The 18,356-nt window shown below is 41.0% G+C and overlaps 1 protein-coding gene across 1 annotated transcript in view; it reads right to left on the reverse strand.

Annotated features, from left to right (window-relative positions):
- TBX18 (T-box transcription factor 18) overlaps window positions 1-17,042 on the reverse strand; it is a 34,962-nt gene extending 17,920 nt beyond the window's left edge. The window contains exons 1-4 of the mRNA XM_081000024.1: window positions 16,332-17,042; window positions 13,772-13,967; window positions 10,427-10,528; window positions 6,091-6,262 (exon numbers count right to left, since the gene is read on the reverse strand). Of these exons, the coding sequence (XP_080856150.1) occupies window positions 6,091-6,262; window positions 10,427-10,528; window positions 13,772-13,967; window positions 16,332-16,611 (750 nt within the window). The 5' untranslated portion in view covers window positions 16,612-17,042. The remainder of the gene's footprint in view (window positions 1-6,090; window positions 6,263-10,426; window positions 10,529-13,771; window positions 13,968-16,331) is intronic.
- Window positions 17,043-18,356: the final 1,314 nt, after the last annotated feature.

Consider the following 18,356-nt stretch of genomic DNA (forward strand, 5'->3'; position numbering starts at 1 on the left):
GAGATGCACCCTTACTGTAAAGAAAGCTTTGAAATCAGTGGGTCTGCTAGTGCAAATCTGTATGTTCCCACTCAGAAGTTCCCACTACATTGAGTTCACCAAGTTTTACTCCAAGATGAATGAGAACAGGATTGTAACCTGAATCAGCTAAAACCTAGCCAATCCAGTGGTGTGGTTACAGATTACTATAGATATTCTGCAAAACGTACCCAAAATATCCATCACCCACAAACATTTAGCTTTGCAACAGTAGATGGTCAAAATTGCACTTTACAGCTCTATAATTTGTGGTCAAGATCGAGAGGATTACATGCAGAAAAATACTGCTCTCATTGCTCTGCTTCAGCTAAATTGTGGGTATGTCTTGTGCAAGATATATAGAAGGGGATCTCTGTTTATGTCTTGAAATAGAAAACAGTTAACTCCAGTTACAGTTGCCAGCTTTCCCATGCAGGAGTTACGGTAATCTTTTGATCCTGGCCATAATTTCACCCCCATGTTGTAGCCTCCACACATGAAAAACCTGATGGATCATTAACAGTTAATCCACATTTAGAACCCCAGTTGCACCTGGAACATTCACCTATATATCCAACCAGCTGGAGTCAATGACAACCAACAGGTGTTGCTATCATCAAATGTTGTCAGTTTATATTTTTAGCCACTTAAAAGCTGAGGCAACAGATTAGTAAGCTTAGCCTGACTAGTTTTGTGCTGGATCACAGACTTAAGATATTGCAAGATTTTAAAAATGCAAATATGTTGGCAGGATTTTTTGTGTTCTATTTAGTGATGCTTTCATGCTTCCTAGCTGTAATTTCATAAGCATGACAAAAAGAGGCTATTTTAGAATACTGTTGAAATTCTTGGAACAAGTGCAGATACAATATATAAAAATGTTTTCTTTTGCAGTTCTCAAACTTTCTTTTATTAAACGACATGATAAAGTATACATACTATAAGTACAGAGATAGTATCAATAAAGTTAACACAATTCCCTGTTTTTATTTATTATCTTATCCATAAAACTGTCTTAAAAAGAAAAAGAAAACTAACAAATATAGCAACCAACCCTCCACCTAAATTCCAAATCTGTAAATAAAATATAGGCATACAAGCTTCCCAGTCTGCCCTTGGTTTTAAATAACAAGAAAACACACAACAGGTAGTCAGCAACAGAAAATAATACCTAAGTAACAGTCTTAAGAGTGTGTAATGCTTGTGAAAATATGGGACCAATACATAGTGGAGTTTAATATTTGAGCAGGCATCCCCAAACTCGGCTCTCCAGATGTTTTGGGACTACAATTACCATCATCCCTGACCACTGGTCCTGTTAGCTAGGGATGGTGGGAGTTGTAGTCCCAAAACAGCTGGAGGGCCGAGTTTGGGGGTGCCTGTATTAGAGCATCTGTGACCTTCAAGTGTTGAATTTAAAGTCTAAAATCTAAATTTTAACTTTCCCTATTTCCCTTTTGCAAAATAACCTCATCTTCCCTGTGTTCCGTGATGCTGCTATATCATCTGTAAGTGGACGGACGTATATAATCAGTGGGCTTCTTCAGGCAACTTGCTGTTGATTTGTGTAAGCAATAAAGTTATACCAAACTCTATGTGTTTGTTTTGAGTGGTTGCTAGTCAGCGCTTTTCTGTCAATTTTTCAACTAAGGCCAGATTAGAGTATACTACTTTTCTTTGCTAAGCCCCTCTAAATTGTTCAGAGTCCGTGCTAGCATTGTTGCCTATTAACTGCTGTGAAGACAAACTAAATCTTTGTTTTGCAGAGCTTTATTTTCATCAGTGACTATATTAAGAAGGGCTAACTGCTGCATTATTTTGATTTTTTTTTATTCACTATTAATTGTATTCCCCTAAAAACCAGTTCAGAATTCCTGTAAGTTGGGCACGCCCACCACTCAGGCATACATGTTCCTACGCTATGTCTGGTTCAAAGAACAATACAGGGAAGAGTAATACTTAACAAATTGATTACTTATTTGAGGGACTGTTTGTGCCACAGATCTGCCTTTTTAAAAAAAAGCAAGAAGAAAAAATAATAATGAAAACTGGAGGCACCTTTTGTATCAAAAAGACTAAATTATCTGTATTCTGCATCTCTGGTTCTGTACTAAATTAGGGAAAGGAGCAACTGTAGTAATGAGTAAGGTAAGTATGGCGATATTCTTTGTCTCATCCAAATGTGAGCAAGCAGGGTGCCATCCACAAAATATTTATGCATCCTTACTCATCATTGGTTCAACTGGGAATAAGCACTGTGCTAAGAATGTTTCAGTAATTTATTTTGCAAGAGTATAACAGTTCTGAATACCAGCTTGTATAACTCTACCTCCAACTTTCCTCCCTGCATTTATATAAGAAAAATTTTCCCCTGTGTGTTTCTACATGGGCAATCTTTCAGCCATCTCAAAACACTTTTTCATTCTGCTGTAAAGCAAAAGAATGAAAGTATACACGTTGGAACAGCCAGTTCTCTGGTTTATATTTCTGCATTTTCTGGTAACAATAAATGACATTCTTTGCAAACTTTCCAATTTTAGAAAGATGAATTTCTTACAAAATCTTTTGTCTCCAAAACCTATATTTTAATTTTCAAGGCACATTTCGGGACTGAATCAGTTCAATGTGTATTTTGAAATACTCTAGGAAAAAGCTACTTGACTTTCCTCCAAGCTGAAGTACTCATTAAAGTGGAGTGCTCAAATAATTCCAACCACGATAGAGTTTTCAATTCAGAGGGGGGAAAAGTTAAACCTCATTATCACACAATATGGAAACTTGCTCTTTCCATCCTGAGACTTTGTTGGTAGACTACCATTATCTAACTCACAGAGGTTTGTCTACCTGCTGCGTCCAATGAAAATAATGATTATAAGCAATCAATTCATGCATGGTAAACTGCAGACTCCAGAACCTTTGCTGAATAAAACTCAATTTTAGGAGTCTCCCATGTTTGGCTCTTAGAGGTTATTTAAAATGATGGGGCCTGATATACTGCACCCTATACCCTACTTTCTTTCTTTACAAGTGGCCTCATTATTTAATATCCAATCCTATTACAGTGGTACCTCGGGTTAAGTACTTAATTCGTTCCGGAGGTCCATACTTAACCTGAAACTGTACTTAACCTGAAGCACCACTTTAGCTAATGGGGCCTCCTGCTGCTGCCGCACCGCCAGAGCACGATTTCTGTTCTCATCCTGAAGTAAAGTTCTTAACCCAAGGTACTATTTCTGGGTTAGCGGAATCTGTAACCTGAAGCGTCTGTAACCTGAGATACCACTGTACTCCTATTCATAGTAGCTGTAGGTATGCAACAGTGCTCCTGAAATAGAGTTAATTCACCTGTATCTATTGCTCAGCTTTACATCTCTCTTTCTAATGATACCAATGAGGTTGTAGATGTTCTAGACCAGGGCTAGCTCAGATGTCAGTTATGGGCAGGATGAGGACTAATAAACTAAAGATAAATCTGGGCAAAACAGAGGTTCTTCAGTACAAAAGGTATCAGTTTCAGTGTCCAACTGGTGCCAAAAAAGAGGCTACACTCCCTCTGATAACACAGCCTTGCAGCTTCAGAATGTGTTTGGACCCAGCTTTGGACCTGGGTTGTCAGGCTTCAGTCAGAAGCACCTTTGCAGAATTAAGATTGGCATGCCAGCTGCATCTCTTTTCAAACTTGCTATGGTGATCTGTGTATTAGTCACCTCTCATATCTTGATTTCTACATGGTGCTCTGCCTTTGAACGCAGTTAAGAAATGTGAACTCGTTCAGAATGCAACAGCCAGACTTGATATGGGGGTGAAATATAGGGTTCATGTTTCCCCCACTCCAAGCACCACTTTTGTACTAACTGCCTTGGCTTCCTATTAATTTCTGGACACGATTTGAAGTGTGAGTTCTAAAAAGCTCTAAGTGGCAGGAAACCAGTTTGTCTGAATGTCTTTCTCCATATAATTCTGACCTAGAAGTAAAGCATTCCAGACAGTTCCTGTCCCTACAGGTATTCATAAGGTGACCATGCAGAAAAAAGCAAACCTCACTTCTGAAACTCTCTCACCCCACCCCAAGGAAATTCATTCCGATCCTTGCTGATTATATTCAGGAGAGAAATTAAAGCCTCTCTTTTTAATAAGCTCTCTCAGGTATTTTGGCTCGCTGAACTGAAACTGAAATAGTCCGCTGGGTATATATTGCCTGTTATATTTTACTGTTTTTACTGTACACTGTTCCAATCTCCTTAGTGAGGAAGAACAGGATATATATAATTTTAAAATAAATAAATATTCCTCTTCCATCTAATTCACCTGATGATTGCAGCATCAAACCCCAGCAACCTAGGGACAAACTAGTGCTCAAAGTTACAGAGACAAAAAGTTAAAATTAGCTTTCAGCTGGCTTACAAAAATGTATTATGGGATGCTTCGTTTATTTTCTAAAACATCATATTGACGTTTAAAAAACAATTGGCCAGGCATTCCAATTTTCAACTCCTATCTCTGAACTGTTACTCATGGAATGCCGGGGGGGGGGGAGACTCAGGCAAAGTGCAAAACAAGGGTATGTGCATCAAAATTCCATACAGCCTTGACTGAACTAAAGTCAGCACCGCTGTATTCCCAGACATTCTAAAACAACTGACCATTTACCTTGTAATTTCATCCTTCCTTAGAACTCAAAAAAAGCTGATTTTTTACAAGTAATTCCCAACAATTTAGCTAACAACTTGCTCGTGGAAAAAGAAGTAGCAGATTCATTCATAACTTCATTAAACAAAATTACAGACTCTAAAAGTGCTTAGAGTATTCAGTATGGATCAGGGCTACAAAACAGTTAGAGGTGGCCTTGAAGAAATCATAGCATGCAAATCCTTCCCTCATGTGCCCAAGAGGGAAGAGTTCTCACAAGAGTGTGGTCATGTCTGTAAGAATATTAGGATGGCCATCACATCCCTCAGTTTTTAGAAATCCACCGCAGTGTTCTCTTTAAAAGAGGTTAATGTATTCCTTTATTAATGAATTTTCAAAATGTTCAAAGAGTCCCGTCTCAAAACCATTTCCTATAATTTTTTACCAAGGAAGGAAACGTGGATATTTTAAGGATTAACTGAAAGGTATTAGTTCGCCTGTCTATCTTCCATCTCATAAGCATTGAAGAGAAAATGAAATATTACCATAGTGTATTTTGTCATGTGAGGTGTTGTCATAGCTAAACAATCTGGAGCTTGCAAACAGAACACTTAACTGCACAATTCCCTGCCAGTGTTGCAGAAGTAATGAGCTTCAGCTGTGAAAAGGTCTTGCTCCATAAGGTAGGTAATAAATCACTATCAGAGGGAACGTAGCTCTCGTGTTGCTCCTTTTAAATACGGTTATTAACACCTCACGAGGCTTTCGCACAAATGATTTTATTTCTAAAAAATCATTAATTGAATTTTATTTTGCCCAGTTAAGGCTGCTAAATACTGAAGATGTTCACATTAGGTACAGACATATTGTTTCACCTTACAGAGGGGGATCTGAAGACTATGAATACAATGCCAATGTGTTCAGGTAGATCTGCACTTTCAGTTAAGTTAATTTAGGGCTTATCCATACTTCTGCTTGTAGGAAGCACAGATCCAAGCGGTTTTCTAGGCAAGAATCCAAGCAGTTTCCCCCTTGCCCTGTTCCTTTCCCAGGGAAAACCCGCTCTTTAGCTTTAAATCAGAATGAACAGAAATCCGCTGAAAACCCAATTTCATTTGTTCTGATTGAGCGCTAAAGAGCAGTTTTCCCCAAGGGAAAGGCAGCTGGAAAAGCAGAAGTACAGATGAGCCCTTACTTAGGAAGCTCAGTTCTGCTTCTCCAACAGTCCAAATTATTCCACAAGGGGAAATGGCACACAGTTACCGATGAATTGTTGTAGCGGGGAAGGGAAACATGTCTGTATCTAACCTGCCCTAAGCTTCACAAAATCAATCAGTTTTTGCTAATGTGAGAGTGCAGGTCAAAAAGAATTGTGCTTTTTTTTAAAAAAAAATACTGTACAATTGATGATTAAATGCACATTGTAGAAAATAATATACTCACGTGTCCCTGGTCATCCAGTTCATTATTTGTAAGTTTCAGTTTGTCAAAGCTAATCACCTGCCTCATCCAAGTCTCTCCTGAGGCGGGTGAATCTGGGTGGATGTACACACGGGGAGGAACCGGCGAATCAGCATTCCCAGCTACCATCCATTTGGAGCTGTGATAAACATACCTATAGAAAGAAACCCAATGTGCATGAGATACAGAATGGAAATAATGTGGTGGCATTGCTTAATCGTTCTGGAGAAGCAAGAGGAGGGAGGAAAAGCAGACGAGGGAAGAAGAAAGAGCGACTCACTTCTAGGCAGCAGTATTTGTTTATAAAGGAGAAAAACAGTTTGGTACCGACTGTTTTTGTTTTATTTAGCCCTTTTCCCCAAATTAAACTAGCTGTCGAAAATCTTCAACTGGGGGTTGCACAAATTAGCTAAATATCAGGAGGAATTCAGGAAAAGTTGTAGCCTAATATTTAACATTACAAATGGATTGTTTCAACTGAAAACAAAATTCTACGAAGATCTCTTTTAAAGGCCACAAAATTACAATAATTCTGAGCTTTATCTTATAACCAGAATAATATTTTCACTTATAGGTCAATCCATTTAAAATAATTTATTGAAAACTGAGCCAATGAATATATTTATGAAGTATTTTCAGCCGTTATAAAAAACCTCTGTAAGGTGAAGCTTTTTATAGCATTCTAAAACAGCCTTAACGTCTTCATGTGCATTTTAATTTTAGGACATTTAGTTCTAAAAGGGAGTAAGCATCATAAGTGCTATTTGCTCTCACACTGAAAATATAATTGTTTAATTGTAATGTGGCACAAGTAATCACAGCTGACACAATCAAGACAAAATGGACATTTTGTCTTATAAAAGTATTTTAAAAATCTAAGGATGTCGGAGAATTCCGACAGAAATGGGAGAACTTGGCAGTGCTCACTTATTCATCACATGACTGAAACAAAAATCAATCCAGCAATAATTATCAGTATTCACTGTCGCTCCTGTTTTCAGTCTGAAAATGATACGTAATTGATAACTCCCCTCATCTCATTTGCACTGTGTTTCATTTGCATTGAAATGAACGGTGCAGAGTAATGTAAACATAACACAATTATGAAATTAATTGCATAATTATCTACGTAAAATTCTACGACAGAAGAAAGCAAGACGAATAATGAAGCGTTTGTCAGAAGCCGAACTGCAGCAGACTGGAAACAGCACTGCCCCCAGCAAACACAGGTCGGAATGGAAATCGATGCCTTCTTACACCTATACACAAGCCAAAGGCCCATCTATATGCAACTGCAAACACAGAACTCTTGCAAGTAGGCTGGAATTATGTGCTGGGCTGCAGTGAATATGAAAACACTTCAGGGCACTAGAACTGGGCACTGGAGCCTCACAATTACTGGAATGGGGAGATCTAGTGCAGTGATGTGGTCATAACCTAATCTATTTTATTACAGAAACTTTTTAAAAAATCACTGTCATTTTTCTATTTGCAAACTATACTGTACTATGGTCCTAAGTATTATCTCAACATTTCATTTCTTATATTTACAACAGCATTAAACATTAACTGGGCTTCAATAATGAATTATTAAATATCAGAAATTTATTTTAAACTGTTTATAGTTGAATAATGGCAGAACTGGGATCATTGGCTTGAATTCCAAGTGTCCCTTCTTCAAATGGAAAGGCTCATACCGTTTGCTGAAAGGTTGTAGTCCTAGCAAGCACTCCTGCTGGCTGATTCATCAATTTCCCTTCCCTTTGCAGATCCAGCACCACCACTACCTATTCCAGATGGCCCCCTACCCCACAGAGCAGATGTTCAGGAGGTGAAGGGATAGCAGGAAAGGGGGAGAAATCAGTGAAAAACACCTATCTGTCTCACCCACCCACACCACAGACAGAGGAAATGTCCCATGTTCTGCTCACAAGAACTCGGAATCTGATCCTAGGGACACAATCTACAAAGCACTGGTCCCATTTAAGCCATTTAAAATAATGTTAGTCATTTTAATTTTAAATAAATCCATTATATGAAAAGCTTTCTACCTCAGTTCAAGAGGAAAGGGGGGGAGGAAATAAGTATGCCGTCTGACATATAGAAAGACTGAAATGTACAACAAAATCATCTGCGTGTGTGAATCACGGACATAAAATTCAGTCAAACCAATCTACTGGTGATTTAATTTCATTACTAATTTCAATCTTGAATATGTTGTTGCTAACTTTAGAGATATGCCATTGCAAAAAATATGTCAAATGTATGAGCATTCATGAATACTTATCAAGTTCAATGGGATCTCCTCTGAAGAAATCCTTATTTAGGTTTGTACGCTTAGACTAACTCATCAAATGTTATCTGACTCCAATTCAGACCCAAGACACTGACCTTTAAAAAACAATCTAATTTATGTTGAGCCAAAGGAAAGATTACAGACTACAATCCAGCCAGTTATACAATTTTAAGACTCGCTAAACAGTGTATCCAGTGTTTTCCTTTTATATACAGGGACACATATTTGATGGAAATTTAATAATAATGTGGCAAGGGCAAACAAATTCAACTATCCCACAAAGCAAGCGTAATTATGCCATGCTCCTGCTAGTGCAAGGCACAAGCTAGTTAAAATAAAGTAAAACCATAATGATCCTAATCATTCTGACACAGTTAAATTAACCATTTAAATCCAGATATTCTGTCAAAACATAGAAGTGAACCAGGCCATCTGAAAGCAGCAATATTCCATATATTAAGAAAGTATCAGAGAGCTGCATAGATTCCCACCCCACCCCCCAATTAATGCTGTAGTCACAGCCTGGTATTACAACCATGAGTAAATTATGTTGGAAGCATGTCTCATGGGTACTTTCATGAAATGGCTACAAGCAAAAAATGGTAGCACTCTCCAATGAATATACAGAGCTCTGTGTCAGTCCAAAGGTTCACATAGCACCTTCATTTTGCATCTGTCACATGCTCAAGACACACTTCTTCATCTTGGCCTATGACACCTGAGCTATTTTCAGTACCTACCCTATTCTTATAACAGTAATTTGCTTCAAACTGTTTTAATGTTACTTTTTAAAATTGCCATAGGTCACTTGTGTTGAAGGGCAGATAAGAAAGTCATCAACAACAAAAGAAATCATCCCAGTTTTTACAACACTTGTGGTAAATGCTCCATAAACCCATGAGGTATGAGCGTACACAACATTCTTTGCCAGGAAAAAAAATGGACACAGGCTTTGCTTATACAAAATTCCATTTCCATATCAGAGCCTGGACCAAAAAGCATTCTCCGTTCCTGAATATCATTCAATCTGTAACGGAACTGCAGGTTTGCCCTCACTTTTGAAATGTCAATTTGCTGAGAAACTTGTCAAACGTAAAACAGAAATAATAACGGCACATAATACGTACTGTACAGTAAGATGACTGGTTTAAAAAAGGAGCAAAAACTTCAGACCATATACAAGGCATGATTGAACCTATTTATACAACAAGACTGAGAGGACTGGGAGTAGGAAAGTTAAGCATAAGGAAGCTATCTTCCTTAAGTTTGATAACTTGGGCTTCTTAACGAAAGAATTAAAAAAAAAACTGTTCTAATGATGGTATCATTAAAAGTGCTAATAGACAAGAACACGGAGAACCATTTGGGCAACCCTTCTTTAATGCAACAGCAAATATACTTGGGATGCAGATCTGTCATCTCTTAAATTGCTAAAAGAAGTCACTGTGTTCCCATTCCTACAAATTCATGCCAGGAGTTCTAGAGGGAAATGATTACTTAGATGTGCATTGCCTTGGTCGAGGTCTACATGATCAAGACCTTATGTTAAAGCATTTAAGGAGTGATTACTGATAGCTACTAGCCAATTATTGCAAATAGCTGCACAGACAGAAATGCTGTTAAATAACTAAACAAAGAAAGCCACCAAAAGTGCTATTCTGCAATTATACTCGAACTGGGTTAGAATAGTGGTTTATACAGGTTATGGACAATCCACCCCAGTCTTCCCAGCTTCAATAAATATTCCCAAGTAAGGGGGCTCAAGAACAGCAGCTTGTGATGGGGGGGGGGGGGATACAATTCGGATAATGTAGAATGTGTTCAAAATATGAGCCAATGTACAAAGCAGTTCAATAAAACAAGCCTTGATTGTTCTCACGTGCTTGGCACAAGGCACTTATTTTTCATGCAGTGAGATGAAGATAGGAATTTGGGAGTTAAGCACAACCTTCTGTTAATTTCCAAACTAGCAATATTCTTTTGCAGTTCCTGATATCCCAAAGGTTTATATACTGCAATTACCTGTATCTTTTGTTATCCACAGGGACAATGTCCATGGCAATATAGTATTGCTGATGAGGGTCTAGGCCTGAAATTTTCACTCTCATTGCAGGAAACATCCGTCTGAACACAGAAAAAGAAGAGCATTTAATAAAAAACAGACATGGAAGACAGAAACAGCAACATGTTTGTGGAATCTACCTCCAACTCTTTTTCATTTAAAGTTATTTGTGGGAAGCTTCTCTTTTTAAATAATTATACTCATTCACAAAATAGACTTATGGCACATGCCTCCATGGATTTTAATCTTTTTTGCTGAACAAAAACTTGTGTTTCTCCCCTGAAATTTCTTCAAAGAGCAAACTGCCAAATTATTCAGATGCAATTGTTAAGCATTTTTTAATGGAGATTTTCTTTTAGCAGGGGTTTTTTTTTTTTAAAAAAGGTAATTCTAAGAAAACATGTGCTTAATTTGGAACTGTAATTCACAAAAGAACAGATTTTTCAGACATTGCAGTTTGGATTCTAAGCAAATTGAAGTATTTTCTAAGCCACAGGCCAAATAGATCATTGCATCCAGCACTGGCTTTGTATGCAATGAGCATCTTCCCCATGTACACAACTGTGCATTGAAATCATGAGCAGCAGCCACAGGGGTGATGCTTGTTTCTTATTTCCAGTGCAGGCTTGTACTGATTACCTAGATCACATTAAAAATATTTTTAAGAGAGTATTAACCATGAACCAGGGAGAGTGTCGTTGTGATCATTGCCTGCTCAGGGGCTTCCCAATGGCATCTAGTTGCGCAGCGGGAAAATAGAATGCTGGACTAAATGGTCTATGGTCTGATCCAGCAGGACTTTCCTTATATGCTTAAGATGACATTAGAAACAAGTCCCATTCAAACGAATGGGATTTACTTCTGCAGAAATGCAATCAGGATTGGGCTACAATTTAAGTCTAAGGTTGCAGTCCTATACAAACTTAACTGGGAGTAAATCCCATTAAACTCAACAGGGCTTACTTCTGTGTAGACATGAATAGGATTTCACTAGAAGGTGAATTAGTTACTTGAGGTGCAATCCTAACCTGTTTTCTCATAAGAAATCCCCACTAACTTCAAAGGAACTTACTCTCTAATAAATATACTCTGGTTTCTCTTCGGATCGCATGAATATGCTTGGGACTGCAGCCTTTTTATTATTTAACAATATCAAACAATTAGCAATTCTATAATGGAATTCTATGGAATGACAGTCTAAATATAGAATCATGACAATGCCATAGGATTTATTATACTAGTATAGACAAAGTACAATCAAAGAGCACAGCTCCCATTCATTTCAACTGGGATTGCAGAGGGATCGTTTAAGCCAAGGGATGTGTTCTATGAATTCAGAAGTTATGTAAAATCTTCATTTTTAGATATTATAAAGTTCATTTTCTTAGGAACAGGAATTGATATCAAATCTACACTAATACAAAGGTGCACATGTGAAGCTTTGCTAGAATAACGCTGAAGTGGTTATAGGTTGTAGAAGTTTAAAATACATTTTATTTTCAAATTAACATATACCCGATACCTGTCTCTATTCATCTGTTTTGAAGGATATTTTTCACAAAGGCATGTTATATTTTTCTTTCTATACAAATGAATGTGCAATGCTATTTTCTTGTATTACTGATGTTGTTGGAAATGCATGAAATCAAAGTTAGATTTTGGAAGGGGGAAAGGAGTTACTGACATCATGGCTAACTAAAAAAGAGGGCAAAACTAGCTGCTGCTAACTAGTTCTTGCTGTTATTTCAGTGCACCTGTAAGATAAAAAAGAAAAATTTTGACAGGACAACTTTTAAGACAAATGTTGCCTTGTGCTGTTTAAGACTGCACTTCAATCATTAATAAAGCCTCTCTGAAAATGTAGAAGGTAACATATGGATTCAATAAAATATGTTTCTGTAATTTCTAATAAGTTTAGATACTTTTATACTGTGCAGGTTTTTACCATGTGTATCCTTTGGAAAGGGAAGAAAAAAAGTTCTTTTAAGAACCTAGCATTCATGCCCTTTAACATAATGAACAGGAAACCTAGAAGTCCACATATTTCTATATCATCTGAAATGACTGTGGCCTATCCAGCTTTATAAATCAATTTGCTTAATTCATTTTGACATATTGACAGATTTGGGATTGTATTCGCAACTTTAAGCATTATAGAAATTAAGAGGCAATTTAAACATCCAGCTTCTGCAGCATAAAGACTTTGTATTTAATTAAGATGGTAGAGAAACTATCTTGTGAAACAACATGCTGCAACATATAGCACCTTAAGCCATCCACATTGCAAAACCAAGAGAGATCAGTGGGTTCTCTTGTATATATGGATTTGACTTGATCTTCCGCAATAATCTACTCAGAAAACATCTAGTAGAATTTTAATCATGCTAAAAATGTCAGGCACTGTACAGTGGTACCTCGGGTTACATACGCTTCAGGTTACAGACCCTGCTAACCCAGAAATATTACCTCGGGTTAAGAACTTTGCTTCAGGATGAGAACAAAATCTTGCAGCGGCGGCGCAGCGGCAGCAGGAGGCCCCATTAGCTAAAGTGGTGCTTCAGGTTAAGAACAGTTTCAGGTTAAGAACGGACCTCCAGAACGAATTAAGTTCTTAACCTGAGGTACCACTGTAATTATACACATGTCTTACATATATTTCTACAGAGTCAATACAGACTTCTTAAGAGGCAGACGGCTCACTTCTAAAATGACCCCATCACTTGTAAACAATTCAATTTTAAATCAAGTGATTTTATTTCAAGTACTCCAGATCAGGCTGTTAGTTTGCAAAGCCTTATTGCCACTTACTTTAAAATCAGTATGTCTAGGTCAGGGGCAGAATGACCTATCTAATAACCAAACCTTAAGCAAACGACACAGTATTCAACAGTTTACAAAGACCTGCTCACGAGTGGTTTAGAGTAACAGAAGGAAATAAAACACCTTTTAGGGTTGTTAGGCAGATAAACTAAGGCTATTAAGAAATGAATGGTGCTGTTTTGAGGCAACCCCCTCCGGCTGAATGTGAGGGAGAGAACTGTCAAGAGTGCGCAAAATGGATGCATGGCATTCGCAACGAAATTTCGCGGGGAGGCAAATCCCTGCCAGGAGAGGAAACGCAAAACCTCGGCCCGTCTCCAAGTGGCGCAGCGCCGTTGGCGAAAGCGGGAAAGGCGCCTAAGGGCGCTGCGGGCCTGCCGCTCCTTCCAAAGTGCTTCGGCCAGTCTTTCCTACGGCTGCCTGCCTGCCTGGCTGGCTCCGGGAGGCCTTGCTTTGCTCGTGTTGTTTCGCGTTTTGTTCCTTACCTCCCCGCCTTGGTGATGATCATCTCGGTGCCGATCTCGTGAAAGCGCTTCCAGAGCTCGGCGCCCTGCAGGTCGACGCGAGGCACCGGCGGGGCCAGCAAGGGAGAAGCAGGCCGGGAGGAGCCTTTGGCCTTGGCGGGGCCTCCGGGGGACAGCGGCGGCGACGTAGCGCTCAGGAAACTGTCCTCGCAGCCACCTGCAGGAGGGGGAAAGCGGGCGACGGGTTAGAGGGCGCGCCGGGCAAAGAAACGCGAGGCCCGGAGGCGCCAAACCTAGAGAGGCGCGGGTCGCAATGTACCCTTATTGCTGCCTTGCGCGTCTTCTCGGGAAAGGCCGGCGCTTCTAGGGATCACGGGCCAAGCCGGGAAAGGCCCACGCCGGGTCCCCCTTCCTTCTCCCAGCGGCACGTGCGTCCTGCGCCTTCCCCCGCGCCACGTTTTTGCGCGCTTCGGCGCAGCCTCTGCGCGGGGCCAGAACGCACAAGGAAGAGGGCCGGGAAAGGGATTCGCTTGCAGAAAGGCCGCCGGGCCCGGCCGAAGGCGGGAAGGGAAGAAGTGCCCGTTTCCCTCACCGCCACACTAGGGAGACCAGCCCCGGAAGGGGGCCGGGGTCGGGGGGGGGGGTGTTTCGGTAGTAGGCACGCGCGTCCTGGCGAAAGACGTGGCCCTTCCTCCGAGCAGAAGGAAGCCCCGGTTCGGGTCAACGAGGGCGGCTTGGAGGAAGCCGGCCACCTCGAGCTCGTCTGCTGGGAGGTCGAGGGCCTTCGCTTCGAGGAAGGCCCGTCCGTGTCAGTGGAAGTCCCGAATCAGGATCGAGCTGCCAATCTAGTTCGAGGTTCATCCTTTCCTCCATAATAGCGCAACTCCGCGCAACAGAAGTTTTAAGTTCCTCGGTTTTTCTGAAGGAATTAGTGTCTTGCAGCATCTTTATGATGGCATGAGTTTTCATAAACGGCTATTTTTCTTCACAGAACAACCAACATTTTCGCTGGGGGACTTTTGGGCAGGTTCTGCAACAGTTCTCGGGGATTATGAGGTGCAAAACTGCGCAGGCCCAAATGCTATAAAAGTATACATGATCGTAGCAATAAAATCGGCGTTTCAACTGTACTGTAGATACGTTCTTAAGATTTCAGTGGGTTACACCCAGGTTGCCCGTGCAACCTAGACGCTACTCAGCAAGACCCACTGAGTTCAATAGAATTTACGCCCCGATAAGTGGGCATAGGATTGCAGTCTAAAATAGAAAGCCAAGCATTCCAATCCAAAACACATTTGAAAATAAACCCTAAGGATTTGAAATGGATTAAATATAAAATGGATTAAATATAAAAGGAACTGGTTTCTTTATTTTTATAAAGGATGTTAATCCATTATCTCGCTAAATAAATCCCTAAAATAATATACTAGTCATTTTAGTTCCATTTTTTGTGGGAAGGCACCAAAATAATAAAAATGAATGACTAGAAACAAATTATATGGAATGTATTGTTCCGTATAATTATTATTTGTATATGTTTATTTGATATTTAATAAAAGACACCCAACATCTTCTGACTCTGGGTGCACTTAAAAAACCTCTGTGTTTCTAATTAGTTAAAGCTGAAGCAGATATGAAAACAATAGTGTGGAAAAAAGACTGAGAATGTTATTAAAGTATCTGTTCATTAGTTTGGCACCTAAACATAACAATTAAGACATAAGCTTGAGCATTCCTATTAAGAATAAAAAATATGTCAGCTAGACTGGATTTTGTATAAACTGAATGATTTATTAATGGATATTAACACAGCTCTAAAATAAAATAGGATGAGCCATATATGTCAGGCTAAATAAGGGTTAAAACCATCTGCAATTATCTGATAAAGTTAAGAACATCTAATAGTACTATCACAACCAGTAATTTAAAGATAAACCCCTCATGTATATAATTCCTTTCGGTACCAGTAAGATTTACGCAGGCCTGATTTTGTGCCCACTGTCTGAAACCAAGTACTGTAACCCGTTTGGTTTAGCGTCACAAGACTCTTGTGTTCGCATGTCTTTGGGCGCTTCTTTGGGATCAAGTCCCATTGAACTCAACCAGATGAGGAAATCCATAGGACTCCTCTCAGAATGGAGAGGAGTCGCACAGATATTGCAATGTGCATAAAATTAATGCTAAATAATGAAAACGATCGTTAGGGGGGGTGTTATTCTCACGCCATCGGAAGTATTCTTTAACAATAGCGGGTTGATCTTGCATTTCACCCCCACTCGCCCACCCACTCAGACCTGGGAAAACTGCAGGGGGGGGGACACTTGGGCACAGTCAAGATCGCCTGGTTTTTAGCAGGGTACCGAGGGCAAGCTCTCGGCCATGACAGCTGTCTCCGGAGAGGCCACTCGGTTTGGGTACAAGGAGAGTACGATCGCCCCCCGAGGGGGGGGGGAAGCCTTCGGAAGCGGGGCGCCTGGGGAGACGGGCTTTCACGGAAAGAAGGGGAGCCCGAGAGGGGCATTCCCCACACCCCACCCCACCCCGCGACAACACAGGCCGGGGCGCTACCTCGCTCACTCACCGGGAGGCAGAGCCCGGACCCCGCAGCTCCTCTCGGCCGCGGCCGGCCCCGTCTCGGCGCTGGGCGCCAAAGCGTCCGCGCCTTCGGCGGCGCCCTTCCCGCAGCTGCTCGCCCCTTCGGCGGCCGCCGGTGGCGCCTCTTCCCCGGCCACTTTCCTCCGCTTCGGCGGCTGTTGCTGCTCCTGCTGCTGCTTCTCGGCGCCGATGAGGGCTTCCACCGAGAAGGCGTGCGCCTTGAGGCTCAGCATGGCGCACGGGGACGCTCGCCTTTTCTCCGCCATGCCCGGGCCGGGCTTGGAGCCCTCCGCCACTCTTCCCCGGGCGCCTGATCGCCTCCTTCCAGGCCGCGCCGTCCGCCTTCGCGTCGCCTCCTTCTCTTTTACATCCGACTTCAGGCAGCCCAAAGAGGTTTGGGGTTCGTGTCCCCCCTCCTCCTCTTCTCCCTCTCCCTCCTCTTTTCTTTCCAAGCCCGATCTATTCCTTTTTGGAAAAGCAGCGCTTCTCTTCTTCTTCTTCTCCTCTCCCTCCTCCCCCTCCTCCTCCTCTTCTTCCTGCAAGTTCTGCTTCGTCTGAGGGGCCAAACAGCTCTGACATGGGTAACAAACGCTCTGCGGACACAAATTAGGGCTTGTAATTGAAATTTGTTGCCTTGATCTGTCAGCACTTCCAGGCAGGAGACCGGTGGGAAGAACTTGCTCATTAGTGTCAATAAAGGGACGGCGACGGGGCGGAGCCCAAAGGACCGGAACGGCTGTCAATCAGGAGGTGCCCTCGGCCAATCAGAAATTACGGGTCCCCTCACCCTCCCCCCCCAAAAAACCGGTTGCTTCTTCCTTAGAAGGTTATGCAAGTGGATGGGGAGCGTGGGAGCAATCTAAGGGGTGCCTGCCACCCTCTCTTCCGTTCCTAGCACCCCAAAGCAACCCCGTCTCTTTCATATTCTTACAGCCCTTGGCTTTCTCCAGGCAAGGTGCTGGATTTATCTAGCATTTAACAAAAAATCAACTAAATCTAGAAATCCAGATCTGGGTGGTATCAGGGGGAAAGGGGGGGCTGGGTTTTAGTTCCACCTCCTTGGGGAGACCCGTTGGGTGGCTCTGGGAGAGTCCCGGTTTTTCAGCCTCAGTTCTCCATCCGTAAAATGGAAATAACCGCGACTGGGTAATGTGTGCTCAAGCAGTGTAAATGTTGCAGAAGAAGAAGTCTCAGAATGTTTTACAAAATTACAGACAGCTCAGGCTGGTATAGCGCAAGCCGTTTGCAGTCGTTTTTCACTTTGCTCCCCACAACCCCAAAATAAACAATAAATAAATTGAGATATAAATACTTATTTAAAGTATGGCAATTTTTTTATTTAGAGGCGGAGAGGATAATTAATGCATTCTTATGGATATATTTCCTAAGGACAATTGTTTTGTTCCTTTCCAGCATAAACTGAGCAGTGAACGTTTAGTTTTTAAAAATATTAATAGTAAAAAAAAACAATGTGTAGAATAAGAGCTACATATTTAATCCTCCATATAGAGGGAACTTTAGACATGTTTAAAACTGCACCCGAGCACTGAAGACGTAGCGCACCATTTATTGGGAAATTCTCCTGCGCAAGAGCAGAGACCGTTGTTCCTATATTCTTTCAAATGTGAATTGAACATAAGGATTTTTTTCCTCGGTGAAAGCAGGATCCTTTTATTTCCATCAGTTATATTCCCAGGAGTCTGCGACTCCCATAAAGTCAATGCGGGTATAGTGCCACCCACTGTCTCCCTTCCCCTTATATTCCTCCTTAGAGTCTAACTAATGACCTAGGACTGAAAGGTTTAATCAAATAATAGATGCAATTCATCGGATAATATACCGACTGCAAGGTTAAAATATAATTTTAATCTCATATGAATTTGTTTCTGATGGTGCCTGGTAAATAAATATTAATCCATGCACCACCTCTTCTGTTTTAATCCCCCCCCCCTTTTTTTGCGATTCAATTGATAATTTCCCAAACGATTAGCATACAACCTGGGGCAGATTA

This window comes from Podarcis pityusensis, assembly GCF_964106645.2.
Source record: "Podarcis pityusensis genome assembly, chromosome: 3".
Lineage (NCBI taxonomy): Eukaryota > Metazoa > Chordata > Lepidosauria > Squamata > Lacertidae > Podarcis > Podarcis pityusensis.